General features: G+C 44.5%; 1 protein-coding gene across 4 annotated transcripts in view; it reads right to left on the bottom strand.

Annotated features, from left to right (window-relative positions):
• Window positions 1-22,860, bottom strand: part of DENND4A (DENN domain containing 4A) — a 128,883-nt gene that overhangs the window by 11,125 nt on the left and 94,898 nt on the right. For 3 of the 4 annotated variants that reach the window (XM_070762668.1, XM_070762665.1, XM_070762666.1), the window contains 7 exons: window positions 21,741-21,890; window positions 18,763-19,859; window positions 16,964-17,177; window positions 14,135-14,211; window positions 8,301-8,476; window positions 6,164-6,310; window positions 3,374-3,590 (listed from right to left, as the gene is read on the bottom strand). In XM_070762668.1, coding sequence (XP_070618769.1) covers window positions 3,374-3,590; window positions 6,164-6,310; window positions 8,301-8,476; window positions 14,135-14,211; window positions 16,964-17,177; window positions 18,763-19,859; window positions 21,741-21,890 — 2,078 coding nt within the window. The remainder of the gene's footprint in view (window positions 1-3,373; window positions 3,591-6,163; window positions 6,311-8,300; window positions 8,477-14,134; window positions 14,212-16,963; window positions 17,178-18,762; window positions 19,860-21,740; window positions 21,891-22,860) is intronic. The other variant, XM_070762667.1, reaches the window with a different exon arrangement.

Raw genomic sequence — 22,860 nt, forward strand, 5'->3', positions numbered from 1 at the left:
ATACAGACCCTGTTTCCCCGAAAATAAGTCGTACCCCGAAAGTAAGACATGTCAGAGGTTTTGCAGAATTTGCTAATATAAGGCACCCCCTGAAAATCAGGCGTAGTCAAGTTTACGTACGGTACGGTGGAAAAACATACGGTACCATTCAAAGCTGTTCATAGCGGTACGTAATAATGTGGCCTCCCCTGCTGGCCCCTTCCATCGCTTTGTACTGTCCAGTACAGCAGACACAGTCTGCTGTTGTCTCACTGCCATTACAGTCTCCACTACAGTGCGTAGACTGTAGTTCCTCTGGTGGCCGGAAGCTGCAATAGCGGGAGTATACTGTTGTACCATATAAGTGCCGTCGTTTGTGTGTGTGTGTGTGCCATACTGACAGGTACCGTACCATAATCAGTGTACCGTACGGTACACTTTCTTTGGGGTGTCAGCTTTTCTGCCTGTGAATTTGTCTTATTTGAGAAATATAAGGCACCCCCCGAAAATAAGACGTAGTACAACTTTTGGAGCAAAACTTAATATAAGACAGTGTCTTATTTTTGGGGAAACACGGTACATACATACATACATACATACATACATACATACATATAGTGAGGACCAGAATTCTGTTGCTAAGCAAGGCAGACATCATGTGGGATACGCCCGATTTCATTGTTTTTTTGCTTATGTGATTGTTATGCAAATCCAGTTTTCCTCCACTGATTCTGCTTATTGACAGTAGATTGGGAAGATGGCAAACGACAATCCCTGGGATGCTGCAACCATCACAAACATATGCTGGTTGCCAAGTGTCCAAATCACAAGATCACATGACCAAGGGGATGTTGCAATGATCCTCAAACTTGTTTTACAAGGTTGCTGTGACATCAAATGATTGCTAAGTGAACGGTTGTAAATAAAGGACTACCTGGAAAAGGATCAACAATAACATTGCCAATCCAACAGCAGGAATGATTTACTTCCCAACGATCTCTGTGACAATATTACAAGCAATTGTGTTCTCTGCTGATGATGTTAAGCTATTTAAAACCTCTGATAATACTTCTACCCTTCAAAAGGACCTTGACCATGTACAGTAGTACCTCTAGATACGAGCTGCTCCACATGTGAGTAGCTCAAATTCAGGATACGAGCCGAGCGTCCACTAGGTGGCGCAAGAATCCTTGCTTTTGGTTATCTTGGAGGGGAAAAACAACGTCTAAAGTTATTTGTTCCAGATACAAGTTGCTCGACATACAAGCTCCCTTCTGGAACGAATTATGCTCATATCTAGGGGTACTACTGTAGTTGAATGGTCTAACAACTGGCAACTGCAAATCTCACCCAACAAATGCTCCGTCCTACACATTGGTAAAAAGAATCCGAATACTAAATACACACTTGGACAAACTGAACTCGCAGAAGACCCTCACTCAGTCAAAGACCTTGGAGTACTCATTTCCAATGACCTAAGTGCCAGATCCCTCTGCAACAGCATTGCCAAAAAAGCACTAAGAGTCACAAACTTAATTCTACGCAGCTTCTTCTCTAGAAGCACCGATTTACTAACCAGAGCATACAAAACATTTGTCAGACCAATTCTTGAATACAGCTGGGCCGTTTTTCGCAGTCTCCAGGGTTCAGGAGGCTTTCCTGAAGCCTGGGGAGAGTGAAAACAGCCGAAAAGAAGGTTAAAAAAATCAGCTGGTCAGCCCATGTATGTGTGCTGGAGCTGACATTACGGCAACTCACTACCGGACTCTGAATTCACTATCGGACTCTGTTGTTTTTTCCCCCGATCCCAAAATCTTCAACCTTACATTATCTACAATAGACCTCTCCCCTTTTCTAAGAAGTCTGTAAGCGGCGTGCATAAGTGCACCCTTGTGCCTACCGTTTCTCCAGAATTCCGCAGACTGCATTGGCTGCCAATTGGTTTAAGGATGCAATTCAAAGTGTTGATTATGACCTATAAAGATTGGCCTTCTACAGGCCCCGTCAACTAGACAATATCACTTGGACGGACCTAGGGGAAGAGCCTTTTCTGTGGGGCACCCGGCTCTCTGGAATCAACTCCCCCCAGAGATTCGACTTGCCCCCACTCTCCTCGCCTTCCATAAGAGTCTAAAGACACCTCTATGCCGCCAAGCCTGGGGTTATTAGATTCTACCTCCTGGCCAATGAATGTATAGTAGATTTGTTTGAAAGAATGTGTGCATGTTAATAGGCCTTTAAGTTTCTTTTAAAATGTAATCCTTAATTTTAACTTAATTATATCTTGATGTATACTGCTTTTATATGTTGTAAGTCACCCTGAGTCTTCGGAGAAGGGCGGCATATAAATTTAATAAATAATAATAATAATAATAATAAAGCCCTACATGGCATCAGACCAGATTACCTCCGAGACCCACTTCTGCAATTCGCAATGCCCCCCACCCTCTTCGCATTCCGTAAAAGTTTAAAGACTTATCTGTGCCGCCAGGCTTGGAGCCATTAGACCCTAGCCCACTGGCTGACAAGTGTAGTATGTCTTGCTGTGTGAATGGGAATTGATGATTTTAAATGTTATTAGAGTTTTTAAAGTTTTTTAGCTATATTAATTGAATTTTTTAGATATGTATATTGTATATTGTTTTGAATATGTGGTGAGCTGCTGCGAGTCCTCGGAGAGGGGCGACATACAAATCGAATCGAATCAAATCGAATCAAATCAAATCAAATTTATTTATTAGATTTGTATGCCGCCCTTCTCCGTAGACTCGGGGCGGCTAACAACAGCAAAAAGACAATATGAACAAATCTAATACTAAAAGTAATGTAAAAAAAACCCCCAATTTAAGAAACCAATCATACATACAGACATACCATGCATAAATTTTATAAGCCTAGGGGGAAGGGAATATCTCAATTCCCCTATGTCTGACGACCGAGGTGGGTTTTAAGGAGCTCTCGAAAGGCAAAGAGGGTGGGGGCAACTCTGATCTCTGGGGGAAGTTGATTCCAGAGGGTCGGGGCCGCCCCAGAGAAGGCTCTTCCCCTGGGTCACGCCAAACGACATTGTTTAGTCGAAGGGACCCGGAGAAGGCCAACTCTGTGGGACCTAACTGGTCGCTGGGATTTGTGTGGCAGAAGACGGTCCCGGAGATATTCTGGTCCGGTGCCATGAAGGGCTTTATAGGTCATAACCAACACTTTGAATTGTGACCGGAAACCGGTCGGCAACCAATGCAGACTGCGGAGTCTTGGTGTGACATGGGCATATTTAGGAAGGCCCATTATAGCTCTCGCTATCAAATCAAATCAAATCAAATCAAATCAAATAAAATAAAATAAAATAAAATAAAATAAAATAAAATAAAAAAATAAATAACACTTGGACCTTTACCGGACTTTGCTGGAACGTTGCAGGCAGGCTCCCTGTGGGCATCACACGGTTGTGGGTGTGGACCCCCACTTCATCTATCGCTAAAGAACTGTATGCACTGACGCTTCTTGACAGGGGATGGCCAAGCGGTTCCTCTTTGGCTGAAGGATGCCTGTGTTGAGAAGGGATCTGGATGCTCTTGGCACAGAAGGTGTCCAAATGTTTCATCTTGCAGCTGCTGGGAAAGTTTACATATTGACTGGAGAACAACATTATACTGCTGGGAAGATTCTCGGGAGTAGGAAAGACACTAGAACCTGATAAATAAGCTGGAACACAAGCGATCTATCGTCCCCTTGAGTCTAAGCCATTTACAGGGTAACATAGTTACCTAGGTAGAGGTATAGCTAGAGGTATAACAAGCAGGAAGAGGGAGATTGTGATCCCCTTATATAGAGCGCTGGTGAGACCACATTTGGAACACTGTACTGTGTTCAGTTCTGGAGACCTCACCTACAAAAAGATATTGACAAAATTGAACGGGTCCAAAGATGGACTACAAGAATGGTGGAAGGTCTTAAGCATAAAACGTATCAGGAAAGACTTCATGAACTCCATCTGTATAGTCTGGAGGACAGAAGGAAAAGGGGGGACATGATCGAAACTTTTAAATATGTTAAAGGATTAAATAAGGTTCAGGAGGGAAGTGTTTTTAATAGGAAAGTGAACACAAGAACAAGGGGACACAATCTGTAGTTAGTTGGGGGAAAGATCAAAAGCAACGTGAGAAAATATTATTTGACTGAAAGAGTAGTAGATCCTTGGAACAAACTTCCAGCAGACGTGGTTGGTAAATCCACAGTAACTGAATTTAAACATGCCTGGGATAAACATATATCCATTGTAAGAAAAAATACAGGAAATAGTATAAGGGCAGACTAGATGGACCATGAGGTCTTTTTCTGCCGTCAGTCTTCTATGTTTCTAGTTGGAAGGGACCTTGGAGGTCTTCTAATCTGACTCCATGCTCAAACAGGAGACTTTATGCAATTCTGGGCAAATGGTTGTCCAATCTCTTCTTGAAAATCGCCAGTGATGGAGCAGCCACAACTTCTGAAGGCAACTTTCATTGTCAGGAAATTTCTCCTTAGTTCTAGCTTACTACTCTCCTTGATTAGCTTCCACCCATTACCTCTTGTCCTGCTCTGCTTTGGAAAATAGGCTGATGGCTTCTTCTCTTTCATAGCTTCTCAAATATTGGAAAACAGTTATCATGTCATCCCTAATCCTTCTCTTTGATAGGCCAGACCTACCTAGTTCTTTCAACTGATCATGGTATACGGACATCTTTGTTCCTCTTCTCTACCCTTTCTCTAGAGCAGGGATGGGCAATTAATTTCGCCAAGGGCCGCATGAGAAATTGGGATGGTTTTAGAGGGCCGGACATAGAAACATAGACGTCTGACGGCAGAAAAAGACCTCATGGTCCATCTAGTCTGCCCTTATACTATTTCCTGTATTTTATCTTACAATGGATATATGTTTATCCCAGGCATGTTTAAATTCAGTTACTGTGGATTTACCAACCACGTCTGCTGGAAGTTTGTTCCAAGGATCTACTACTCTTTCAGTCAAATAATATTTTCTCACGTTTTGATCTTTCCCCCAACTAACTTCAGATTGTGCCCCCGTGTTCTTGTGTTCACTTTCCTATTAAAAACACTTCCCTCCTGACCCTTATTTAACCCTTTGACATATTTAAATGTTTCGATCATGTCCCCCCTTTCCCTTCTGTCCTCCAGACTATACAGATTGAGTTCCTTAAGTCTTTCCTGATACGTTCTATGCTTAAGACCTTCCACCATTCTTTGTAGACCGTTTTTGGACCCGTTCAATTTTGTCAATATCTTTTTGTAGGTGAGGACAAATATAATTAACTCAGTTCTACCCAATACTGTAAAGACCCAGACCCTGGCGTGACCTAAACACCCAGGCCCACTCTACAGACCCCTAATTGTTTGCTTTACGGCAACACGGTGCACCACAGTGACTGCGCTGGAGTGTTTGCGTGGTTTCTCTGCTTGGACGCTCTCGGTAGGAGGTCGGGGTCTGCTCCAGTGCAAGGATGAAAGAGCTCACCGCATCTGCTGGGACTACTATGGTTCCTGCTTTCCTCATGATTCATCAGGAAAGCAGGAACCGGAGGAGTCCCGGCAGACACGGTGAGCTCTTTCATCCTCGGATTGTAGCGGACCCCAACCTCCGTGGACCGGTCACAGACAGTGGGCAGGCTGGATGCGGCCCGTGGGCCACTCCTTGCCCAGGTCTGCTCATTTTTCTCGCAAGTGCCCTCATTATTTCTCCCCCATTCTTTTGAAAACATCCTAAAATTACTTGAGGGCTCAAGTTATCAACACACATTGCCACCAGTAATTAATTACAATGAATAAAATAATTACTCGATTTTTCTGTGATTCTTATCATATGTTATCTGTATGAAAGTCCAACCTTTTCCCCCCAACGTAACTACAGAACTTAAGTGCTGTGTTCATATGACTTGTGATGCCCAAAGCAAACCAATCCCGTTTCAGTTGGGTCTTATATACTGTGTGAATTATCTACTGTCTGAATTCAGTCAAATCGGTGCACTTGGGGTAGGGCTTTTTCCGTGAATTTTGCAAGTCACTTCTCTCCATCCAATTAACCTCATCAAGTTTGGAGTATAGGGGGTTTTAGAGGGGAGTTCCTTTTGAGGAAAAGAAGGTTATCAATGTAGGGATGAATGTTTTAAAAACCGCAAAATAAATATACCTTTCTGAAACCACGTCGTTTTGAGCTGGAATTAAAGTTGTAGTAAACCCCGAAAGGGGATCAGCAATGCAAGTTTTGTCGGCCTGGTTCATCAAAGAGGAAGGAAGCTGGATAGTTTCCGAAGAAGGACTGGACTTCAGGAAGTACCTACGAAGAGTTCATGTGATTATGAAATGGTGGCATGTGGAAAATACCGCCAGTAAAAATCCCCTTTTCAAAGGGTCAGCAAACAAGTTACCTTGTAACTGTAGCTGCGAGAGCTATCATGGGCTTTCCTAAATATGCCCATGACACACCAACACTCCCCAGTCTGCATTGGTTGCCGATCAGTTTCCGGTCACAATTCAAAGTGTTGGTTATGACCTATAAAGCCCTTCATGGCACCGGACCAGAATATCTCCGGGACCGCCTTCTGCCGCACGAATCCCAGCGACCAGTTAGGTCCCACAGAGTTGGCCTTCTCTGGGTCCCGTCAACTAAACAATGTCGTTTGGCGGGACCCAGGGGAAGAGCCTTCTCTGTGGCGGCCCCGACCCTTTGGAACCAACTCCCCCCAGATATCAGAGTTGCCCCCACCCTCCTAGCCTTTCGTAAGCTCCTTAAAACCCACCTCTGTCGTCAGGCATGGGGGAATTGACATTTTCCCTCCCCCTAGGCTTATAAAATTTATGTATGGTATGCTAGTATGTATGATTGGTTTCTAAATTGGGGCTTTATAAATTAATTAAATATTAGATTTGTTACATTGTACCGTGTTTCCCCGATAGTAAGACCCCCCCGATTGTAAGACATATGGGGGTTTTCAGGGGGGTTGGCTAATATAAGCCATACCCCGAAAGTAAGACATATGTCTTACTTTCGGGGAAACACGGGGGTATTGCGGGGGGGAGCCCGATGACTTCGGGAAGACCCAGGCAGCGCGGCAGCAGCCCTGGCGGCGGTTCCCTCGGCCCCAGCGCCGTCCTTCGATTTGCAAAGAGTTCGCAGGCACCGCCTCTTCATGGAAACCCCCGAGCCGGCTTCGGAGGAGCAGCCGCGCGCACGCCGAGCCTTGTGGAGAGCTCCGAGCGGCCGGCAGTGGCCTGTCCTGGTGGCCTGCTTGACCTGCTGCACTTTGCTCGGCTGCACTTTGTTCGGCTGGAGCTGCGCCCTCCTTTGCCCGCCTCCTTTCCGGCAGCTCCCCGCGCGCCCTTCGCCTCGCCGCAGCGAGGCAAAGGGGATGGGTGCATGGGGAGCTGCCAGAAAGGAGGCGGGCGAAGCAGCGGCCCTGGCCGAAGTGGCGGAGCAGTTCGCGGCGCTGGCGAGGGAGCTGCGCGCCCAGGAGAGTCTCCCTTACGCAGCACGCCACCGCCAGCTGGCACCAGGCTGCGTAAGGGAGATTCTCCTGGGCGCGCAGCTCCCTCGCCAGCGCCGCGAACTGGTCCGCCGCTTCGGCCAGGGCCGCCGCTTCGGCCGCCTCCTTTCTCTCAGCTCCCCACGCGCCCATCCCCTTCGCCGCGGCGAGGCGAAGGGCGCGCGGGGAGCTGCCGGAAAGGAGGCGGGCGAAGGAGGGCGCAGCTCCGGCTGCTCACCTCGCCCGCCCACCCGGCGTCTCCGAAGCTTACCGGCCGGGACGGGCAACACGGCGGGAGCATCAGGAACAGCAACAAGCAGCGAAGCAGCCCGGCGAAGGCTTCTCCTGCCGAAAGGCGCCCGCCAGAGACCGGTAAACTTCGGAGACGCCGGGTGGGCGGGCGAGGCGAGCAGCCGGAGCTGCGCCCTCCTTCGCCCGCCTCCTTTCCGGCAGCTCCGGACGGGGCGGGCAGGCGGGGATGCGGATGTGTCTCCGTGTGTTTGTGTGTGTGTGTGGGGGGGGAGGGTGCTACTACTTTTTACCGGACACGGGTGTTGCGGGTTCGGGTAGGTGGGTTGGCGGGGTGTGTCTTATTTTTTCCAATATAAGACATACCCCGAAAGTAAGACATAGGGGGGCTTTTGGGGGTAAAAATAAAGTAAGACACTGCCTTACTATCGGGGAAACACGGTATCATTATTGCTGTGAGCCGCCCCGAGTCTGCGGAGAGGGGCGGCATACAAATCTGATAAATAAATAAATAAATAAATAAATAAACAAACAAACAAACAAATAAATAAATACCTGCCAGGACCCCGGAGATCTCGGATTTCAATATTTAGGAAAGGCAGGAAGAGATTTCCGCAGAACGGGCAGGTCGTGTTCAAGTTGGAGTCATCCGCTGTCCAGCCAGCCATGATTTCTTCGTCATGAACCAAGCAGTCGCAGGTTCGACATCGGGAACAGCTGGAGATCAGGACCTGGGGGAGGCACTGAGTTAAAACCATGGAGGCCCTTTGGGTTTTGGTTTGACATTCGATACTGAGACTGCTGAAAAAGAAATGTCTCTTTGGGTCTCTTTTGTAATTTCCCAGCCTCCTGCTCTGCCTTCAAAAGTAAGGATCTTTTTATTCCATTTTTTTTAAAACAAATGTACAGTGGTACCTCTACTTAAGAACTTAATTCGTTCGGTGACCAGGTTCTTAAGTAGAAACGTTCTTAAGTAGAAGCAATTTTTTCCATAGGAAATAAATGTAAAAGCAAATAATGCGTGCAAACCCATTAGGAAAAAAATAAAAGTTTGGAATTTGGGTGGGAGGAGGAGGAAGAGGAGGAGGAGGACAGTCGTGCTAAAGGAAGAACGTGAGGTGAGGGGAATAAAAAAAATCCAAAACTTTAAGGCTTAAAAAAAAAGGAGGGGTACTGGCAGAGGTTTATTCCCTCTCCAAGTCCTCAGAGAAAGGAAAATGCATTGTTCCCTCTAGATTGCCAAAGCCTCCTTAAGCGCCACCAAAAGGCTCCTCTGGCAGCCCAGAAAAGCCCGAGATGGCCGGGACTAAAGGGAGAATGGCAGGAAACTGGCCAGGCCTTTGTGCCCCTCTCAAATTTCCTGGGAAATTTTTCCGGGCTTGGGTTCTTAAGTAGAAAATGGTTGTTAAGAAGAGGCAAAAGAATCTTAAACACCCGGTTCTTATCTAGAAAAGTTCTTAAGTAGAGGCGTTCTTAAGTAGAGGTACCACTGTGTAGATATTTCCAGAGCAGAAAAGTTGAATTTGCAATTGTGGTCATCAAAAATTTATTTCCTTCCTTCTAATTATCCCATCTAGCATGACTGGAGGAGGAATTCTAGGAGTTGAAGTCCACAAGTCTTAAAGCTGTCAAGTTTGAAGTTTGTAAAAAGTGTACATGGTTGTAAAAAGTATTCTGCTACACTGGTATTTCATTAAATAATATATTACTACACCACTTTTTTCTTTGCTTTCCACCTCTAAAATCTAGGTGCCTCTTATACTCTGAAAAATACGGTAACTATAAACTCAGAACTTCAGTTTTGGGCACAGGGCAAAGGCCGTGGAGGGATGCCAGTCATTGCACCTGATGAGAATTTTAATGGGTATGGCAACAATCTCATGAACTTGTGGGAAACTTAAAACTATTTCCCACAACCAGGAATGATTTAGGAGGCCTTCTAAAGGAAGGACCAAAGAGCATGAACTCCAAATAATTTATAAAAATAACTTGAAGAATTGCACAAAGTATTTTCTGATTCCTTTGCTGGTATGACATTGAAATAGAAGATCAAAAACAGGAAGATCAAAATAGAAGGATGATCGCTGGCCAGAGGGTTGCAGAGACTGTTATTTTTTTTTTAACACAATTGGACAACATTTTCAACAGCATAGTTAGAGATAATTCTAAGTACCAGCACTGAAAAAGCTTCTGAAAAGAAAGATGTTTTTTACTCTGATAAAAACTGTTCCCCACGTCAGTAAAACCAATTAAAGCTTTAGTTGACTAATCTACAAATTAAACTAATTACAGTTTGCTAGCCTGGGGGGAAAAGTCCAGTTTTAACAAACAGATCCAGTGGAAAACAGCACAATGCTTCATCCAAAGTACATGGATAATAACGGATCTATTATCTCTATTGTGTTTATTCTATACCAATAATTTAGGGACCCCAACCCTTTAATCATACGTTGCAGTGAAAAACTGTTTTTCATTGATGACTTTTTTCATATAACTCATATAAAAAGTTTGTTAAATTCAAGGGACACCCTTTTCTGCCCTTAAAAATGAGTAAATAATGCCATTTTAAAATTACAATTACTGATTAATACTCAAGTTTTGATCGAGATACTTAGATAAACTGAGCAATACAAAATTCAAATAAAATTAACCGCAGCACTTTTAATAAGCATAAAACCCCACAATTTAAAAAACTTAAATAGGCAGCATTTTTTTTCATATGCCCCATAATTTGAAAAACTTGGTCTATGTCTAGCTGACTAATTATCCTGGGCATTTGGGCATTTTTGCAGGTGATGGGATATAGCAAAAAATGAGAAAATCTTCATAAAAGGAGCAGAGAGGAAAGGAGGCGGCAGGGTTTTAAGTGCACTCTCTTCCCCAGGGCTAAATCACTCATCAAAGAACTTTTTTTTACCTTTATTCCTTTTAGGGAAGCTGTGGCGAGGGGGGCGTTTGCCCAGGTTCGCCTGGTGTGCCAGTTGCGGCCCTATTTGGACCGGGAGTCACTGCTCACAGTCACTCATGCCCTCATCACCTCGAGGCTCGACTACTGTAACGCTCTCTACATGGGGCTACCTTTGAAAAGTGTTCGGAAACTTCAGATCGTGCAGAATGCAGCTGCGAGAGCAATTATGGGTGTCTCTAAGTATGCCCATATCACTCCAACACTCCGCAGTCTGCATTGGTTGCCGATCAGTTTCCGGTCACAATTCAAAGTGTTGGTTATGACCTACAAAGCCCTTCATGGCACCGGACCAGAATATCTTCGGGACTGCCTCCTGCCGCACGAATCCCAGTGACCGGTTAGGTCCCACAGAGTCGGCCTTCTCCGGGTCCCGTCAACCAAACAATGCCGTCTGGCGGGACCCAGGGGAAGAGCCTTCTCTGTGGGGGCCCCGACCCTCTGGAACCAGCTCCCCCCTGAGATTAGGATTGCACCCACCCTCCCTGCCTTTCGTAAACTCCTTAAGACCCACCTCTGCCGTCAGGCATGGGGGAACTAAACATCTCCCCCTGCCCATGTTGTTTTGCCATTGATTGATTGACTGTGTGTCTGTTTTTATATACATTGCGATTGTTTTATGAATTTATTAATTTTAAACTGTAATTAGATTGGTGGGCATTGGATTTGTTATTATGTACTGTTTTTATTATTGTTGTGAGCCGCCCCGAGTTTGCGGGGAGGGGCGGCATATAAATCCAATAAATCTAATCTAATATCACAACACACTAAGATAAATGCTTTCTGACAGTCTGCTAAAAAGAAAAAAAAAGATATTCCCCATAACTTTCCAGAGTCTCTGTGTGAGCCAGAAAATCAGCCGGTGGACCCACACATGTATAGTGGAGCTGAGCTAGAGCAATGGCTCGTGTGCCAGCAGATAGGGCTCCATGTGCCACTTGTGGCACGCATGCCATAGGTTTGCCATCACAGATCTAGGATACACAGATCTGTGCTATCTACACCACAAACCCTCATTTATTAGTTTGGCAGGCTTTGAGCAAAAGTGTGTTCATACACTCTAGTTTTCTATGGGTGAATTTTATTCAAGTGTAAAACAGGCAGAATACGCATCAGTTCAGATTTGATGGACATTCCAGTTCACACTACTAATCAGAGCATACAAAACATTCGCCAGACCAATCCTTGAAGACAGCTCATCTGTCTGGAACCCACACCACAATCGGACATAAATACAATAGAAAGGTACTTTACAAGAAGAGCCCTCCACTCCTCTACTCCCAACAGAATACCTTACGCAACCAGACTTGAAATCCTGGGCTTAGTAAGTTTAGAACTATGTCGCCTTTGGCACAACCTAAGCATAGCTCATAAAATTATCTTCTACAACTTCCTTCCTGTGAATGGTTCCTATCAAGTCAACTGCTCCAAACTTGACTGTAGAAAATACGACTTTAGCAACTGAGTGGTTAATGCCTGGAATTCACTACCTGATTCTGAAGTTTTGTCACCAAACCCCCCAAAATCTTACCCTTAGACTGTCCAGTGTTGACTCCACCCAATTCCTAAGAGGTCAGTAAGGGGTGTGCATAAGCGCACTAGTGTGCCTACCAACCCTGTCCTAATGTTCCCTCTTATCAGTACCCATCTTATGGATATAAACAATGTTACATCTATGTATATTACCAATATGTACTTGACAAAATAAATATATAGATAATAATAATAGACTCCTAGGGGGCTAAGTGTTGTCCACGAAACCAGAGTGTTAATTCAAAATAATGAGGCCAAGATCAGAGCCAACCAATTCACACCTTTTAATTAGCTCTGGAGGATTGAGGATCAAGCCAGTGCCTTTCCAGCTTTTAATTGATTATCTAATTTTAAAAGCCCTGATGTTGAAACAGGAGGCCAAAGAGGGCAGTGAAATTAATTAGTTTCTTCAAAGGAAGAAAAAGTGGCGGCACTGTAATGTCAACAAAATTAACAGCTGAATTAATCTATGTATACAGTTGACAAATACATTTTAAACTGATCTGTCTGTTTTATTTTTCTCATAGCAGCTCCCATACACTGTTGTGGTTAGCTCTGGCCCAGCTCCTGCCCCAAGGACTGTGGATGTGGGGGAGACATCCACATGCTGCAGGCCTGTTTTGCCCCCGGTGGAAACTGCTGATGAAGGCTCCTCTGACCAAGAAGACATGAGTGACAGGGAGGAGGAGAGTGTGGCAGACAGCTCAGAAGGAGATCAATTATCTAGCTCCTCCTTGGATTCAGAACAAGAGTTAATGATACAGCCACGCATGCGGAGAGCGATGCATAGGCAACAACAACTGAGACATTATCAAAGAAAATGAGGCCACCTGTGGTTGGGTGGGGCTGTGGGGATTAGTGAGGCTGCTATAAAGAGCAGCCTGTGGGTTTGGCCATTGTGGAGGATTATCTGATCGTTGTGTTTCGTGACTGCTTTACTGACTTTGATTTTTTGTGTGCTGATTTTTCCCCGCTTTGAAACTAAACCAGAGCAAAGTGTGTTTCACTTTGTGAAAGAAGAAGGACTGTGAATTGCCTCACAGCTGCAAGCTAAGTATCACAGAACTGATAAGGGACGTGTACAAATTACCAGTTTGTTTGGAGACGGGTGCTCTTTGCTATACCAAAAGAGGGCTTGGTTTAAGAGAATTTTCCTTATAAAGAACATTGTTTTGAATTTTCAAACGTGTGTGTGTCTGAAATTTATACCTGTGAATTTTTGGGAGGAGTCTACCAGAGAGCCCGACAGAACATACACTGGGGTTATCAAAACCGCCTCAGTCCAGATGGTAATTATGCCCTGCAGTTTCTTTGAAGGGTGGGGGTTCCTTAGAATACAGTGTTCCCTCGATTTTCGCGGGGGATGCATTCCGAGACCGCCCACGAAAGTCGAATTTCCGCGAAGTAGAGATGCGGAAGTAAATACACTATTTTTGGCTATGAACAGTATCCCAAGCCTTCCCTTAACACTTTAAACCCCTAAATTACAATTTCCCATCCCCTTAGCAACCATTTAGATTATTACTCACCATGTTTATTTATTAAAGTTTATTTTAAAAAATGTTTTTTAAAGGCAGACAAAAGTTTGGCAATGACATATGACGTCATCGGGCGGGAAAAACCATGGTATAGGGAAAAAAACCACAAAGTATTTTTTAATTAATATTTTTGAAAAACCGTGGTATAGACGTTCCGTGAAGTTCGAACCCGCGAAAATCGAGGGAACACTGTACCTGTCCAAAAATGCTCCTGTGAAATTTCAGCTGATTATATTGGAAAATTTCTTGGATTGAAATGTTAGAATTTTAAGGGAAAATGTAATGTGAAAGTAGAAGGCAAATAAACCTTCTTTTGAAATCTGTTTATGGTAACGGCAGAAAAAATACCATACCTCCAGGGCGTAATTCTGGAAAACGCTGGTGCTGCTTGGACTGCAAGATGAAACCACCTCTGATCTTGAATAGGAGCCTAAAAACCAAAAGAATATTGTAAAAGCAAATATTTACACTAGTCCTGGAAAAGAAGATCTCCTCCCAGCTGCCACCTCTCTGTATTTCAAAGAGAATGGAATAATAATAACAATAGCAATAATTAAAATATATTTGCCACCTGACTCCCAACAATTCTGGGGACTTTATTTATTATTTAGATTAGATTAACAGAGTTGGAGATCATCTAGTCCAGTGTTGCCTAACCTTGGCAACTTGAAGATATTTGGACCTCAACTCCCAGAATTCCCTAGCCACCATGCACTGGCTGGGGAATTCTGGGAGTTGAAGTCCAAATATCTTCAAGCTGCCAAGGTTGGGAAACACTGATGTAGTCCAACCCCACACCCATGCAGGAGTCCCTACACCATTTCTGGCAGATGGCAACCCAGTCTCTTCTTGAAAGCCTCCAGTGATGAAGCTCCCACAACTTCTGGAGGCAACTTCTGTTCCATTGTTCTCACTGTCAGAAAATATCTCCGTATTTCAAAGAAACATAGAAACATAGAAGTCTGACGGCAGAAAAAGACCTCATGGTCCATCTAGTCTGCCCTTATACTATTTTCTGTATTTTATCTTAGGATGGATATATGTTTATCCCAGGCATGTTTAAATTCAATTACTGTGGATTTATCTACCACGTCTGCTGGAAGTTTGTTCCAAGGATCTACTATTCTTTCAGTAAAATAATATTTTCTCACGTTACTTCTGATCTTTCCCCCAACTAACTTCAGATTGTGTCCGCTTGTTCTTGTGTTCACTTTCCTATTAAAAACACTTCCCTCCTGGACCTTATTTAACCCTTTAACATATTTAAATGTTTTGATCATGTCCCCCCTTTCCCTTCTGTCCTCCAGACTATACAGATTGAGTTCATGAAGTCTTTCCTGATACGTTTTATGCTTAAGACCTTCCACCATTCTTGTAGCCCGTCTTTGGACCCGTTCAATTTTGTCAATATCTTTTTGTAGGTGAGGTCTCCAGAACTGAACACAGTATTCCAAATGTGGTCTCACCAGCATTCTATATAGCGGGATCATAATCTCCCTCTTCCTGCTTGTTATACCTCTTCCTGCTTGTTATACCTCTATTTCCAGGTTGAATCTCTCATTATTCAGTTTTCATCCATTGTATCTTGTCTGCCCTTCAGGTGCCTTGGAAAACAACCTGACCCCCTCTTCTCTGTGGCAGCCCCTCAAATATTGGAAGACTGCTTATCGTGTCTCCCTTGATCCTTCTCTTCACTAGACTAACCGTGCCCAGTTCCTGCAATTGTTCTTCATATGTTTTAGCCTCCCTCATCATCCTGGTTGCTTTTCTCTGCCCTTTTCCTAGGTTTTTTTTAATAGAATAGAGTAGAATAGAATAGAATTTTATTGGCCAAGTGTGATTGGACACTCAAGGAATTTGTCTCGGTGCATATGCTCTCAGCGTACATAAAATAAAATATACATAGTGTGGTGACCAAAACTGGGGACAGTACTCTAGGTACCCTATATTTAAAAAATTAAAGAATTATCTAAAATGTTTCCAAAGGTCCCTCTGATATGCTGGAAATGTAAGAAAGGAAAAGGTACATTTTATCATCAATGGTAGACCTGCATAGAGGCCCAAAATTATTGGAACAAGGTGGTGGAATGGTTAAAAGAAATAACAAAGGAAGAACTGGGAAAAAAACCCAGAATTATATTTATTGGGTATCTTTAATAAGAAAGTTAAAAAAGAAGAAGATTATTCACATTTTGACAGCTGCAAGGATAGTATATGCACAGCAATGGAAATCTGATAAAATAACGGAAGAAGGGATGATACTTAAAAAGTTAATGGACTGTGCAGAGATGGACATGCTGTCAAAAAAGCTCGAAGGGAAAGAAGATTCAGAATATTATAAGATAGGGGGAAACTTTTATGATTGGCTAGAGCAGTGTTTCCCAACCTTGGCAACTTGAAGATATTTGGACTTCAACTCCCAGAATTCCCCAGCCAGCGAATGCTGGCTGGGCAATTCTGGGAGTTGAAGTCCAAATATCTTCAAGTTGCCAAGGTTGGGAAACACTGGGCTAGAGGAAAGAGTAAAAAATAAGTAAATTTAAGGAAAAAACACCCCCCCCAAAAAAGTAAAATTGCAAAGCAATATGTTAATATTACAACAACAACAACAACAACAACAATAATAATAATAATAATAATAATAATAATAATAATTTTAAAAAGAGGACAAAGAACTCTCTGATTGAAAACTTCAAATGAGTGGGAAAGAAATTTCCCAAATGTTTGTTATATGTTTTCTTTTGTTTTGATTGTTGGTTTATTTGCGTTTGCTTCTTTCGTTTGTCATTGTAACATTTTTATTATGTATGGAAGAATGGAAGAAACAGTTTTTATGATGTAGGGAAAAATGGAAGAAACAAGTGACCCATCCATGGGACCGTCCTCTTGCAATGAAAACAGCCTTCCCCGCAGTTGATCCAAGCAGTTGGCGTGGAAGAGAAGACATTAAAATAACAAAAAACCCAACGAGGGCAAAGATGGCAGGAGAGAGACCACTCCTTCTAATATTGCCTGCAAGAAGGAATCTTACAGCTTTAGAGACCATTCTGGATTTCTTCCAATTTTAATGCCATCTCCTTCTGGAAGGAGGGGGGGAGCATCCCACCAGGGCAACAGCCGTTTCCCAAGCCGACGAGATGAAAGCAGACAAGGGGGAAAAACAACAATAGCAGCTCTCTTACCGCAGTGCGAGGAACGTTTTGAAGAGCCGTTGTGAGAAACGGCACTTTCCAGACTGGTGGAGCTCAGGCCGATGCCCTTGAAAGCCGACGACCCATCGTCCCGAGGAGAAGAGCCGCTTTCCAGGTCGTTGCACATGTCTTCATCGGTTAGCGAGGCCGACTCCGAATCTAGGGCCCCGAGGGATGACAAGCTCGCTCGATCCGAGTTTTGATCCTGGAATAAGAACAGCCATTGGAGGGGAGAGGAGATTGGGAGTTGCTACAGATCCACATCTGGTAGGAAACATCTAGCAGCAAAGCACTGCAGGTGTGTCCTTGGCATACAGCCATTCGAAATTACAATGGACCCACTGTCAACTCTGAAGCTGGCTGGACTGAGACCTTCTTGGAGGCTCATTTGTTGTACAGACAGAAGAACATTATTGTCAACCTCTCTACACACACTTCGGTTGCAACAGGGGGAGGGCATGGGGGTTTTGGGGGGGGGGGGGAAGTTTTCAGGAGGCCCTGATAAGTTTTGCGTCCTAAGACAGAGCTGGATAACTTTCATTTTCCGGGAAAACAGGTGACCAGAAGGAGACCGTTAGAAGTTGCATTCCATAAGTGTGACGTGGCTGTGAAGATGCGTCCACCTAACAGAGACGGACAATGAGGAATCATGAGGACAGCAGGAACCGGAGGAGTCCCGGCAGACGCGGTGAACTCTTTCATCCTCGCACTGGAGCGGACCCCGACCTCCTACCGAGAGCGGCTGAGCACAGAAACCCCGCAAACACTCCAGCGCAGTGACTGTGGTGCACCGTGTTGCCGTAAAGCAAACAGTTAGGGGTCTGTAGAGTGGGTCTGAGTGTTTAGGTCAGGGCACGGTCTGGGTCTTTGCAGTATTGGGTAGAACTGAGTTAATTATATTAGTCCAGCCCTCTAAAACCATCCCAATTTCTCATGCGGCCCCATGGCAAAATTTATTGCCCAGCCCTGTTTAAAGGCAACCCCTGTGGAGCAGAAGAAGTGTTCAACCCTGTTGTGGTTAGCTCTGGCCCAGCTCCTGCCCCAAGGACTGTGGATGTGGGGGAGACATCCACATGCTGCAGGCCTATTTTGTCCCCGGTGGAATCTGATGATGAAGGCTCCTCTGACCAAGAAGACATGAGTGACAGGGAGGAGGAGAGTGTGGCAGACAGCTCAGAAGGAGATCAATTATCTAGCTCCTCCTTGGATTCAGAACAAGAGTTAATGATACAGCCACGCATGCGGAGAGCGATGCATAGGCAACAACAACTGAGAGATTATTATCAGAGAAAATGAGGCCACCTGCTATAAATAGCAGCCTGTGGGTTTGGCCATTGTGGAGGATTATCTGATCGTTGTGTTTCGTGACTGCTTTACTGACTTTGACCTTTTGTGTGCTGATTTTTCCCTCCTTGGAAACTAAACCAGAGCAAAGTGTGTGTCACTTTCTGAAAGAAGAAGGACTGTGAATTGCCTCACAGTTGCAAGCTAAGTATCTCAGAACTGATAAGGGACGTGTACAAATTACCAGTTTGTTTGGAGACCAGTGCTCTTTGCTATACCAAAAGAGGGCTTGGTTTAAGTGAATTTTCATTATAAAGAACATTGTTTTGAATTTTCAAACGTGTGGTGTGTCTGAAATTTGTACCTGTGAATTTTTGGGAGGATTCTAACAGAGAGCCCGACAGAACAAACTCTGAGCCATCAATGGGTGAAGAAGGGTAAGAAGTAGCCACAGCGGAATCTTTGCTGAACTATGTACTTTCACGGCAATTATTCAAAAGCCTTACCTTCGATGCTGCCGCGTAGGTGGTGAACTTGGAATACCACCTGCTGGCCTTCTCCGCCACCCCTTTCCCTGCAGAAAACATGCTGCTCTTCAGAACGTCAAAAGTCGGGGTCAGGAGCGTGTCCAGGTTGAAGGAGGTTGGAGAGGCGAGCGTTACTGCCCTGCCCATGTCTTGAGATTGTCCCCTTGACAAATTGTTGGGCGAGAACACGGGGGAAGACCAAAGCCGCTCCCTTCCTCTTTCGTTTTTCACCTGGTAGCTCTTGGATTTGGGGAGCACGATCGACCTGGGGGAGTTTTGAGGTAGGCTTGACCTTCGGCACGGTTGGCTTAAGGTTGGGCTTTTTTTGTTGGGGTTTTTGTCGCTGTAGGCCTTTTGAAGGTCGATGCTGGGGGTCCGGCTTGTTAAGGGACTGCTCATATTATTCATGTACATCTCGATCTCTTCGGCTAAGTCACGCCTTGCCGACGGGGTGGAGACCCTTTTGTCCTCCTCCTCCTCCTCTTCCTCTTCCTCCCCTTGCCCTGCTGTCTCAGCTGCCAGCAAGGAGAGCGGATCAAACCCAGCTTCAACGTTGACCTTCTCGACGGTCTTCGCCGGAACGCTCACAGCCCGTTGAATCTTCTTTGGCTTTTTATGCATCGGCTTCGCAGGTTTCATTTGCGGGACAGGTTCGTTATCCAGGTCTTCCAAATCAAATATAACCGGAGACTCGGTCTTGTCCACGAGAAGACCGTTCTCGTAGACTACGTCTTCATCGCTGGATTCCTTTTCCAGTTTGCTCTTCCGAGCAGGTTCCAAAGCAGCCGGTCGGAGGTCGAGAGTCTTCGGCCTCGTTCTTTTCTCAAACATTTTAGAGAGGATCTTGGCATCCACGCCCAGTTTCTCCATAATTTCTTCAGGACTGGCGTCCTGATTGATCTGGTTCTTCATGAGCTCCATTAGAGCATCTCCGCTCAATTTCCGATTGCGCCAAACGGCCTGTTTGTGTTCCGTTTCAGCTGCATTTAAATGCTTGTTTCTCAGCTTCTCAGCCTTCGTGACTCCCGGTTTATTGATATTGTCAAAAGAAGAGAAGAGCAATCCTGCAGAAGTTTCTGGGAAGGGGAAGGGGGGATGGATCCAAGGATATTGCATTTAAGTTACTAAAACTCCAGCAGACTCACACAACCCCTTTAATATGCACACTGGCTTTTGCTGTTGTTGTTGTTTTTTTAAATAGAAAGGGTGCAAGCTTTCTTTTTCTATTCAATTCATGATGGTTTTTGTTCTGACCCGGCTCTTAAACACAACAAACCCTCTGAAGTTAAATCAATGATTCCTTTTTTAGGAGTGTCAGCAACCCCATCAGTCTCTCTCTCTCTCTCTCTCTCTCTCACCCCAAGCTAACAAGTCAGTGCAGCTGGAAGATGAATAGTTGTCTGACACATCTATTCATTCATTCATTCATTCATTCATTCATTCATTCATTCATTCATTCATTCATTCATTCATTTGATTTTTATGCCGCCCTTCTCCTTAGACTCAGGGAGGCTTACAACATGTTTGCAATAGCACTTTTGAACAGAGCAAGCCTATTGCCCCCACAATCTGGGTCCTCATTTTACCCACTTCAGAAGGATGGAAGGCTGAGTCAACCTTGAGCCGGTGATGAGATTTGAACCGTTGACCTTCAGATCTACAGTCAGCTTCAGTGGCCTGCAGTACAGCACTCTACCTGCTGCGCCACCCCGGCTCATTTCATCTCCACCCCCTGCCTTTTATCCCCAGAGCTAGGATGGGGCTTTGCTAGCAGTGGTGGCTCTTCCACCCCAAGGACCGGCTCATAGATTTCCACTGCTCTCCTCTCCTCTCCTCTCCCTTCTGGCCATCTGAGTGTCAGGCACTCAGTGTCCATCCATAACCCTGGGGAGGGGGAATTATTGACCCCCTCAGAAAGGGTCCGCAACTTGGGCATCCTCCTCGATCCTCAGCTCACATTAGAGAAACATCTTTCAGCTGTGGCGAGGGGGGCGTTTGCCCAGGTTCGCCTGGTGCACCAGTTGTGGCCCTATCTGGACCGGGACTCACTGCTCACAGTCACTCATGCCCTCATCACCTCGAGGCTCGACTACTGTAACGCTCTCTACATGGGGCTACCTTTTCAAAGTGTTCGGAAAATTCAGATCGTGCAGAATGCAGCTGCGAGAGCAATCATGGGCTTCCCAAGGTATGCCCATGTTACACCAACACTCCGCAGTCTGCATTGGTTGCCGATCAGTTTCCGGTCACAATTCAAAGTGTTGGTTATGATCTATAAAGCCCTTCATGGCATCGGACCAGAATATCTCCAGGACCGCCTTCTGCAGCACGAATCCCAGCGACTGGTTAGGTCCCACAGAGTTGGCCTTCTCCAGGTCCTGTCGACTAAGCAATGTCGTTTAGCGGAACCCAGGAGAAGAGCCTTCTCTGTGGCGGCCCCGACCCTCTGGAACCAGCTCCCCCCAGAGATCAGAGTTGCCCCCACCCTTCTTGCCTTTCGCAAGCTCCTTAAAACCCACCTCTGTCGTCAGGCATGGGGGAATTGAAATTTCCCTTCCCCCTAGGTTTATAGAATTTATACATGGTATGCTTGTATGTATGAGTGGTTCTTTAAATTGGGGTTTTTTAGGTTGTTTTAATATTAGATTTGTTTACATTGTCGTTTTATATTGTTGTTAGCTGCCCCGAGTCTTCGGAGAGGGGTGGCATACAAATCTAATAAATACAAATACAAAATACAAATACACTGGACCGAGCTGTCTTCTTCTCCATCAGCCACCTCCAGACCTGGAGGCTGTTGACTATTTGAGGGCTGCTGGAGGGGCCAGTGGTCAACCGGCCACAACAGTTTTCAGGAAAAAATGACCATTCATGAATAGCAAGGGAAATGTAAAGTAAGTCAGATATCAATAAAGTTCACCCACGCTTAGAAAGAACTCTCAGATGCATCAGTTTACCTATAGTCCTGTCTCCTGTCGCATCTGATATTTTGCCAGTTGTATCATTAACCCGAACAATCCTTGAGCCGAGCTTGACACAGGTGGAATTTTGATAATTTAACGCAGGGAGGCAGTCGCCACTTCCTTTCCCACTTTCAATTTCAGACACTATATGGAAACAAAAATGCATCAGAATTTTTTAGAAATTGATTGAAAACCCTAAATTGAATTGATTACTCTTAATCGAAGGCTGAAGATACTCAATTTATTATTTTTTTATTTTTTTATTTTTTAAACTACGTTATTACCAACCATTGATTTATATGGAGCCTGGAATGTCAGCAAATATGGTTTGAGGAGAAGCCTGATTACGGGAACCAACCTTAGCCCAAAACGCCATCAATAAAATGTGATAATTGAGACTAGCATATCAGCAACGTCTATGAACAGAAGCCACAATGTCTCATACCCGATTGGTTTCAATATGCATTTGAATATTTTTTTAAAAAACAAGGGGATTTAAAAAGATTTAGTATTAAACGATATCGATCAGGACAACCTGAAGATAGATATCAAATTCTGCAATCTACATTTTTAGTTGATCCTGAATAGTCAAAACATCTATAGCATTTGAGACTCATTGATACATATACTTATGAATTCTTATTAACTACACTTAAGATATATGCTTATTCACACCTACTACTCCTTCGCACCATAAAGTCTTACAGCTCTAAAGTGTCTGCTATGTTGCAGACACCCCCATCCTCCCTCCTTTCTTTCCTATCATATATGTAGATTGTTCTGAGTTCGGGTTTTGCCCCGTGTAATATTTTGCATGTCTATGCGACGTTTCGGTGAAATCACATTCACCATCATCAGGTCTGAAGTTGCAAGCTTCGTGCTGCTGTAGATATAGTTTGTTTGCAACTGCCATTTGTTCCTTATAAATAGTGGTGGGAGTGGAGATTTGGTTTGAATGTAGCAAATAGATTGGGTGGCTATGTTTTAATGAATTGATTGGTTGGTGGAATCACATTTAGTTGAAGGATTGACATGGTGGTGATTATGATATGTTTTTTTGTTTAGGTCTGGTTTCCAAATTTCTGGTAGGCGGGATGTGTCATCACGTTTATTC

This window comes from Erythrolamprus reginae, chromosome 10, assembly GCF_031021105.1.
Source record: "Erythrolamprus reginae isolate rEryReg1 chromosome 10, rEryReg1.hap1, whole genome shotgun sequence".
Classification (NCBI taxonomy): Eukaryota; Metazoa; Chordata; class Lepidosauria; order Squamata; family Dipsadidae; genus Erythrolamprus; species Erythrolamprus reginae.